This window comes from Oratosquilla oratoria, chromosome 7 (genome assembly GCF_046742065.1).
Source record: "Oratosquilla oratoria isolate Oo_2021 chromosome 7, ASM4674206v1, whole genome shotgun sequence".
NCBI classification, from domain to species: Eukaryota; Metazoa; Arthropoda; class Malacostraca; order Stomatopoda; family Squillidae; genus Oratosquilla; species Oratosquilla oratoria.
This window is the reverse complement of record NC_134783.1, coordinates 65,710,281-65,720,280: the sequence shown is the minus strand read 5'-3', so window position 1 is coordinate 65,720,280 and position 10,000 is coordinate 65,710,281. Positions and strand designations below refer to the sequence as shown.

General features: G+C 44.2%; 1 protein-coding gene across 1 annotated transcript in view; it reads left to right on the top strand.

The window, feature by feature from the left end:
* The window catches only part of LOC143026833 (uncharacterized), a 55,328-nt gene that overhangs the window by 29,735 nt on the left and 15,593 nt on the right, over positions 1–10,000 (top strand). The window contains exons 22-27 of the mRNA XM_076187611.1: positions 228–1,211; positions 2,735–2,767; positions 3,375–3,482; positions 5,626–5,701; positions 6,244–6,369; positions 7,064–7,405. Of these exons, the coding sequence (XP_076043726.1) occupies positions 228–1,211; positions 2,735–2,767; positions 3,375–3,482; positions 5,626–5,701; positions 6,244–6,369; positions 7,064–7,405 (1,669 nt within the window). The remainder of the gene's footprint in view (positions 1–227; positions 1,212–2,734; positions 2,768–3,374; positions 3,483–5,625; positions 5,702–6,243; positions 6,370–7,063; positions 7,406–10,000) is intronic.

Sequence of the window (10,000 nt, the reverse complement as noted above, 5' to 3'; positions counted from 1 at the left end):
GAAGGTCAGGTTAGGTTAGGTTAGGTCAGACTGGATATCTTAGGTTTGGCTTGACTATTTCTCTGCATGTGACACTAACCAGAGCTGCATGTTTAGTTAAAACTAAACAAATAACTAAGACTTTTTAGGAATAATTTTTGTCAAAAAAGGGATAGGTAGGAATGGGCGTTGGCTCATGGGCGTGGGTGGGCGTGAATTTCTATCGTATTTTCTTTAACCTTTTGCAGCCTCAAGGCCCTTCAGCAGCGTTGGCGTGATTCATGGCACAGGACCCAACTCAGGAGTCGGTGCTGGCTCCGGTTCGGGTTCCCAGTTCAGTTCTAGTTCCGGATTTGGTTCTGGCCCCACTTTCGGTCCCGGGTTCAACTCCGGAACAACGATAAGTACCGGGTTTAGGCCTGGTTCCACCCCTGGCCCAAGTTCCGGGTCGACTTCTGGATCTGGGTTCACCTCTAGTTCCCCGTACGGTGTTCCTAGTGTCGGATTTGGTTCGAGTTTCAGCTCTGGTGCCGGTTCTAGGCCCGGTTCTACTACCAGACCCGGGTCTAGGCCCGGTTCTACTACCAGACCCGGATCTAGGCCCGGTTCTACTATCGGGTTCGGTTTCAGGCCAGATTCTTCTTTTGGGACAGGATCTAGACCCAGTTCTACTACCGGACCCGGATTTAGACCCGGTTCTACCACCGGGACCGGATCTAGGCCCGGTTCTACCACCGGGACCGGGTTCAGGCCCGGTTCTACCACCGGGACCGGATCTAGACCCGGTTCTACCACCGGGACCGGGTTCAGACCCGATTCCACTATCATAACCGCAATCGATACTGGTTCCACTTCTGATAGTGGGAGTAGGCCCAGACCCGGTTCCAGCTTCGGTGTTGGGCTTGGCCCCAGCACCGGTTCTGGAACCGGATTTGGCACCGTGTCGCCTTCAGGAGCGAGTACCGGAAGTAGTAGTGATGGCTTTCCAGATCTAGGGACCGGTGCCGGAGGAGGCGGAGTCGGGGACCGCGGAGGAGTCGGCGGAGGAGGAGGAGGAGGAGGCGGATTCTTCAGCGGCGGAGGTAGCAGCGGAGGTGGACTCTTCGGCGGAAGCGGAAGTGGAGGCGGTGGAAGCGGAAGTGGAGGCGGTGGAGGAGGCTTTGGAGGCGGCGGAGGAGGCTTTGGAGGCGGCGGAGGAGGCTTTGGAGGCAGCGGAGGAAACTTCGGAGGCAGTGGAGGAAACTTCGGAGGAGGAGGAGGAGGAGGAGGAGGAGCAAACTTTGGAGGAGGAGGAGGAGGAGGAGGAGGAGGAGGAGGAGGAAGCTCCTTTGGTGGCGGTGAGTTTTTATTTATTATTATTATTTTTTTTTTTTTATGTTTTAGATACAGTAGGGAACTATTGTCCTGCAGTCAGAGGTTGTAGATTGAGATGAAGATGTCATTGAGGGGATGATGGGATGAATTTAGGTCAACAAGAATAATATATATATAAATATATAAATATATATATATATATATATATATATACATGAATACGAAAAAATAAATGTAAACAAATAAATGAATGATTGAATAGACAAATAAATGAGTAAATAAGTAAGTGAATAAAGAAATAAATAGATAAGTAAATGCATAAATGAGAATAACGGTGACATGCATTATGATTTTTTTCTGCCTAATGAGAACGGGCAATCTTACGTGGACACCCAGCCTGTATGGGGTCTGGGCTGGGCTCGCCCCTTCCCCCTCAGCTGAATAGAATCGCCTGTTCTCAGCCAGAACAATATCCATTAAGCATGTCACCATACTCAAGAAGTGAATGTCATATAGTTAATGGGTACAATAGTTCTTCATCTAGGGAGGGAGGGAGGGAGGGAGGGGAGGGAGGGAGGGAGGGAGGGAAGGAAGGAGGGAGGGAAGGAGGGAGGGAGAGAGGGAGGGAGGTCCTTGACCTCTTAAGGGAGGTCATAGAGTTTCAGAATGGGGACCACAGACCGAAATCTAGTGTTAGTGAATATTTAGTGATTTAGTGATGAAAATAGTTTTCTTCAGAAGGTTTGAGGAATCACATGAAAAATCGTCACCCCAGACTTCGAAAAGGGATGACAATTCTTCATGTGGGCTATCCTAGGGTGACAATTCTTCATGTGGGCTATCCTCCTAGGGTGACAATTCTTCATGTGGGCTATTCTAGGGTGACGATTCTTCACGTGGGACATTCTGGCTTCACGATTCTTCGATTGCATAGATTGATAACAATGAACCTCATTCAACTTAACCTAACCTAATCTAACCTTTATTCCACTGTTGATATTCGGCGCACTGGGGTGAGACTTCTTCAGGTGGGATCTCATGGGGTGACGATTCTTCAGGTGGGATCTCATGGGGTGACGATTCTTCATGTGGGAGCTCTGGGCCGATTGAGGACCCTCGTTTTTGTTACATCCTCCTCTTCGTGGGTCTTCTTTAGAAGAGGATCTACCCACCATCAGATAGGGCAGGGGTTCTATGACGTCATCACACTCCCTTGTAGGTGCGAGACCAGGTCTCTAGGAGCGCGAGGATCTAGATTTCTAGTCAGAGTAGATTTCCTTGTTGTTAGTAATGCGTTTTCGGATCCTTGGCGAGGCAAATTTTCCCATTGTTCCTCTGCCCTCGAGGTTGACAGCTGCCCTCCCCCTCACAACCACGGGGACAGAAGTGGGTTCTCTCTAAAAGGATAAGTATGTAAATCAAGACTCCAACTTATTTTCAGGCACAAACGCGCTGGAGCAGGAGAACAAGGAAGGTGGGTAGTTAGCATGACACTCGCCCCCCCCCTGCCGGCATGCATGCATGCAAGTAAAAGGGCTCCCAGGCAAATCATGGAGACCGCCTTTATTACGCGCTGACATGATCAGTACCCTTTGGTCCTCTGAGACCCGTTCCAAGCCACGATCGTGGCGTGTTTGGTGGAATGCTCGAAGCCACGACCATGACGTCATTTAGTGAAAAGCTGTAATCCATGATCGTGGTGTACCGTAACAGAATACTCCAGGGTACACCTGTTACATAGTATATCAAAGTGGTACGTGCAACCTAAGTGAAGCAACGCAGACGCTATGTTGCTAAAAACTGCTGAAATGCCTCACCTCACTTTTGTGGCTCAGCGAAGTGGAGTACCTCAAGGTGTTCCCTTGGGGCGCAGTGGAGTTCTCCAGGGGACTTCCATAGCTCTTTTCGTCAGCTGACAACCAAGAAGGAGAGGTCTGCGCATAGGAGGGTTAAACTAGTGTTGCGGCGTTGTCTTCCACGTACCCCACTCTTGTCGTTTTCGCCACGCGATACTCAGCTGTTATGATGTACATACACGTCCTGGTAGAGCCCAAGTAATTTTTTCGTTGCTGTTGCTATAGAGACTTATAAGGTCCTGATGTGTCAGGCTCACCGTGTCTTCCCAGACACACAGCCCTGTGAACTGAGTCACAGGGGAGTGATGGGAAGTCTTGGTGTGTCTGTTGCATGTAAAGCTCTGCACGGACAAACGAGTCCCTCAAACACGGTAAAGCCTAAATTGCACGTCGCCGTATTGAAGGGGTTAATGCCACTTTGCATATACACACTGTGTACAAAGCCACACGTCCCGTCACAGCACTGAGGGCGGGAGACGGGATGGTACCCATGGTCTCAAGGAAAGTAGTCTGAGTTCTAAGAGAAGAACGACTACTGAAGGCCATGTTTACCAAGTCCATGAGGTTCATCTTAACGAAAGTCTTTGATTTTGGTCAGGTGAGGACATCTGAAAATCATGATGACCGGGACCAATTGGTTAGTGGATTATAATGCTTTACAGTGATAAAGCATACTGATAAGAGCCCTTTTGGTCCATAAAGCGTCTCTGGCGTCAGCCATAAGGAAATTAGGCCTCTAGGTTGAGGATGGTCACGTCTCTTGGATGCCATTGCATGGGAACCACTCCCGGATTGAATAAAATCGTCTATCGAAGGCCACAATAATGTTCAAGAAAGCAGTCACCGGGTTGAAGTGTTATGAGGAGCCCCGTCCCCCCACCACTGCATGATATACTGTACTCCTGTTTGGTATACTCTCGTTATATAACCGAAGATACCAGCATGTAGTAGGCTTGAGAATACCGTAGACACTGCTGTTGCAGTAAGCGAGACCGTTTAGTTGTAAGCGGATTTTTGCTCACGCCAGTCTGGATGCTGCAATCATCCATCACTGTCCATAAACACCACAATTTCATCCTCTTGGTCCATTGTCGGTCTGGCGTCTTTGGCCGGGATGTTTAGCAGATTAGGGAAAGAAATTCTCAGTGCTAGGATGTTCATCTTCGTTTTGATTTAATTTCTATATATCTTTTTATTTACTTGCTTATGTAGCGTTTCCTTTATTCAGCATTTTGATTATCTAATTAATTCTTTTTAATTACTTGTATGTATACTTACTTTTTTGTGTACTCAGTTATCTGTTTATTTCTAGTAATTTTACAAACAAGACATGGAAATATATTGAGGAGAATGGTATTAGGGAGGGAAAATTAATCTCCTGATTGAGATTTCGCCATTTTCCTCTGAAGAAGCTGTCAAACAAAAATATAGTCACTACACCTTGTACGAACTATTTACAGTCTTGGATAATTTTGTGAATAATCTTCACGAATCATATCCTGTATGACATGAATTAGATGTAGACTGCATTTCTAGAGAATTTAGATTAGACAAACCAATCAATAGATACGTCTTAGGGAGTAGCTTCTTTGTAAAAAGAATTCACCGCACCAATTTCTGTAAATACCGGATTTCACTTTCCTTATGCAAACTTATTTACTCATTTTTGTACAGTTACGTAGATCATTAATAACGGTGTCCTGTATGGTTTATTAAGGACAATTCAGAAAAAATGATCTAAATATAAATTGAAAATAATAGTTAAAGTAAAAATTTTAACATGAAGAAAAAAAGGGATATGATGAACCCACGTAAAGTTATTAGAATATGAAGAAATGTAATATCCAGTTAATATGATATGGAAGAACGTAACTGATAATTTCATATTCTCCCTGTGCCCTAAATTCAGCTCCGAGGTGAATAAGTTGTACGACAAAACAAATATTTATAAAATGTTTTGCCAATTTCACAAGGCTATTGTATCTTTTCCCTCGCTCATATATATACATATATATATATATATATATATATATATATATATATATATATATATATATATATTTATATATGTATGACTTGTCTCCCACTATCGGAAAATAAGATTAGAAGTAATTATATCTGTATATTTCGACCACTTTGAAGAGGACCACAGAAAGTGGTTGAAATATACAGTTGTATTTACTTCTAATCTTACTTTCCGATAGTGGGACACGAGCCTTATTCTACTAATGTGCTACGACATTACTCATCTCTGATGTATATGTATGTATATATATATAAAACTCACCTTCCTAAGTAGAGGTTTCTTCTCATGTTAACGCACCCCATTTGATAATAATAGAAAAAAACATAGTAATAAAAATAGCTAGATAAAAATAAACAAAAACAGAAAAGTTAAGGATCATGCGGTTCATCGTTGTTCGAACTTCTGTTACATTTATTCTCATCTAACCTGACTTGACCTTCTCACCCTTAGGTAACGAAATCGTCAACTGCCGTTACGGGGCCACCTACGACAAGGTCATGGGAGTTGACCTGAGACAGGCACAGAGGTAAGAGGGCAACCCCATCGGTTTGGGGAAGTCGGGGGCTGCTTTCGCAAATACCCTCAGCTGAATGAATATGTGGTGGTCATCATAATATCCTATTTACTGAGATCGACTTTCATGGCCCGCTGCAGGACCTTTCCTTTCCATCTTCGCTTCTACATGCATATTTTCCACACAGTGTTTCAGTCAATGTCCTAGGATCCACACAGAACCACCAGGGTTGGTTAGCCTTTGACTAGCAAACATGTCTTATAATGCCAGCCGTCACTGAATGCTTTAGCTTTACCCTAGCTTTAGCTATACACTAGCTTTCCTTTGTTTCACACAGTGGATATGGTAAGATACTCTACCACCCACCAGATTGTTTAGCTTTATCTTATGATCTCTTGCATACACTTGCTTTCCTTTGTTTCACACAGTGGATGTGGTAGGATACTCTACCACCCACCAGATTTGTCAGACTGTCGCCCGGTAGGCATACTTTAGGGTGCGGGCACGCTGCACTCCCTGACAGCGCGAATCCCTACGTTAGACACAACCTACAGTTTGCCTCTTACCACCCAACATGACGAACCGCGACTCACGACGCAGCAGTTTGTGTGGAATGTGTCTGCACCCTTTGGGGATATAAGTAACAATGTCTTCGGTACCTTTACTTCACACCTTGGCTCGTAAACACGATGATTCCATTCACTTCACACAGTGACACAGTCAGCATTTCGTGCACCCTCAGGTTATGTAAAGTCTTTGATTAGGTGACCATCTCTCATATGTACTACCGATGATTTCTTTAACATGAAGTCTGTTATTAACATCTGGAGAGTCATTGGCCAGCTCGAAGGGTCATACTTCACAATAATTCCTCTTTCAGTTCAGTGACAGATACTGTTTTTGTAAGGTTCTGTTGCTGTATATCCAGTCTTTTTTCCTTACCGGCAGTGTGTCTGAATTTACGCAGCTGATTTATGTCTACTGCATTCGTCTATGGTTTGTGTAAATTAGTGTGAGTTGTTAATTGGTTTGCCACTACACCATATGATCATTTACATACCAGTGTTCAGTGTGGTCATTAGTACTCTTTGACCACTTCCACTAACTCTTTCAATACCGATGAGCTCTGTATAGATTCTATCGTCAAAAGTCACGGGTGTTTTTTTTTTTTTTTTTGGGGGGGGGGTGTCTTGATGGGATCAAACTCCGTTCTGAAAGGTTTTCGACCCCTCGAGGTCCACCTCAGGATGAGGTCGTCTTCTCGGGTTAATGAAATCGTCAGACGCTTATCATGATAGAATCTATACAGAGCGCCACGCAAGTGAAGTATTCACTGACAGAAATACGAATGATCTTCCTCCAAATCCTATTTAGACGCGCCCGAAGCACCCGGGGTAAATCGGTGGACGTCACCCCTGCGCCAGTTGACGTCACCCTCACCCCACCCCACATCACCCTCACCCCGCCTGAGGTCACCCTCTCTCTGCCGGCAAGAGTCAACCTTACGTCAGTTGGCATAAACATCACGTCAGGAGCCGACGAGCGGGAACTGACGCTGATCTACGACGTGCCTCCGAACTCGGGGACGTCCCCCAGTTCGGAAGTTCTCGAGGCGCCGCCCTGCAACTGCAGCAAGAGTTACAGCCAGGAGGGTTCCCTGAATGCCCAGGACGGGGCAGACGGAACCTCCTCACAGATCAACCTGAAGGAGATCGGGTAGGAAGCGCCACGACCAGGTTCCCCGCGAGGTTGTTCTGGCCCCCTGGCTGCCACGGCAGGCATGACCCCTTCGTAATGATGACATGGTTTACAGGATCTAGTAATAGTCGATACCAGACGATTTTATTCACCAGAGAGGCGTACTTAGTCCAAAACGGGACCTCAGTTGACCGAGGCCCGGTCTGTCCCACCCTGTGTAGTGAATAAAATCGCCTTGTTTTAGCCAGAACAAAAAACACGAGAGGAAATGTTACCATAACAAAGGGGTCAAGTCAAGAGAATCGCTGCGACTATTCTGGCAGAGTCCGGGCATTTTCATTCAGTCAAGTAAAACTCGACTGATTTTTTGGTCGAATTTGGCACCAAACTCCATATGTGCAGGAAGACCTCCTCAACTGAATGAAATCACCTGACGTCAGCCAAAATAGAACATGCGAGTCGATTTCTGCAGCGAGAAGGTTATCAAGGTAAACACAATGTGAGGACGGACTCTTTATTGGTGCGACGTTTTGTTTGATACGACTTTATCAAGAACTTCATCCAGTATCATGCACTTGATGAATCTGTAACGAGCAGAACGTCCTACTAATAAAGGCCCCGTCCTCACTTGTGGTGTTTATTTTGGTAGACGTCTCGCCAACTGCCAGTTTCATACAGAAGGTTATCAACCGTGCCTCGTACAAAACCTGACTAAATTTCGTCTTGACCACTTAACCACGGGTTCTGCTGTTTAACCTTAACTCCAGTGGAGATTAAACTTCGTCCCTAGCAAATAGAGTTTAGTCCCGCCAAATTAACCTTCCTGAGGCATAAACAAACCTGGTGGTTTATGAATAAACATAGTTCTTATAGATACCAACAACCTGTGGAGAGGATTCTCTGCCTGCTAGGGAGCCTTGTCCCAGGGAATTGAGTCTTCAGCTTCGGTCACAACTTCCAAAATTGCTGGATCCAGCAATACGGCTTGACTGGCCAGCCATTTACCCTGTGCTAGCTACTGATTCTCGCTAGCGATATCAGTAGATGAGTGGGAGGTATTAAGAAACTATCGTTACTCAGCATTTATTAAACTAAAAAGAATCACTCTTTTTCTTAAGGACTTTCAATGGGTAACAATAAGTAAATGAATAGACTAACGTAAAAGAAAAATCCCAAATATAGATTTTGATCTGATGGAAATATACCATTTACTTGTCATATGACCTCGGTGGTATGCAAGCGAAACAAATCTGTGTTCACAAGGCTGAAGAGATCCCACGTCAACTTCATTGGTTCCATGAGGTTATCATAAGTCTCACATTATAGAGAAAGTTTGTGAGCATAAAGTCCTCTGGAACGTCAGACATATTGCTAGACAAAGGCTTATGTTGTTATGATCAGCTGATTCCGGTACCAGTGGACTTGGCGAATGGTGTGACCAGACAGCTGCCCGTATCGCTGTCAAGCCAAGGAAAACAAAAGCCAGTCTAGCGTTAATAATAGCAAACGTGACCGTAGCTTTAGGCAGTGAATGTTCAGTCAAAAGACTCAACAGGGAAACAGACACGAGGTTCTGTTTAGAAGCTAAGGTATCCATTCCCGCATGAAAATAGTTTAACAGATATCCTGTAGACGTTATGTGTGTAGAACATAGAGAACTACTTGCTAGTCAATGAGCACGATGCGTGAATTAATTTGCATGAAAGAAAAATGGCTGAAAATAAAAACAAATACTTTGTCATGAATTACAATACTTTCCTAACCAAGAGAAAGAGAAGAAAACCAAAAAATAATGAGGAACAGAAGAAGAGCAACGATGAGGTCACCAGAAGCTGCAGAGGAGACGACGATATGAAAACGTGTGAAAAAAGAAAGAAGAACAGATAAAGGATCGAAGCCTGCATTTGCTGACGTTTGTAGTATCCCATTCCTTTCTCTTGGTGTGTAGTGAAACAAATGCATTACAACCTAGCTTTGCACGAAGTTAGAAATCATAAAGAGTTTCTGTAGCGTTTTTTTTATATTACCTTAGTGTTTGCACTAACTCTTAAAACTTACCTTGAATCTTTTAAGTAACATGACATGCTATATAGATTCTATGATGGTCAACGATGGACGAGTCCATTATTCAGCTGAGGGGTGGACGGTCCACAACCTGAATAAGGCGTCTTTTGACTGAGACCCCTTCAGGTATGGTTGGCCTTAATCCCCACTCAGCTGTTTAATAAAATCGTCTGGCGTTTAGTACAACAAATCTGTTATGTGTTCCACATTAACTAAGGGGTTAGTGTAGGTTACTATGAATGAATTTTAGTATAGTCGTGTTATTGGGATGGCATACTACAATTTAGTGTTTTTAGAGTTGGTAATGTTGCATCCTGCCTGAAATTATGTTTGTTAGTCTCTAAGGCCTGTTATGACCTTAAATTAAATATATGTGTATATATATTTTTATATTTAGAAACCACTCTGTACGAGCGGCCAAGGTAATTGCAAACAAAGCTTCGCAAAATAAGTTTACTCAGTCAATTTCGGAGTTTGCTACGAAAATCAAAACACCAAACCATGTAGGAGCAGAGTAAGGAGTTGAAGTATCGACACATACTGGTGCCA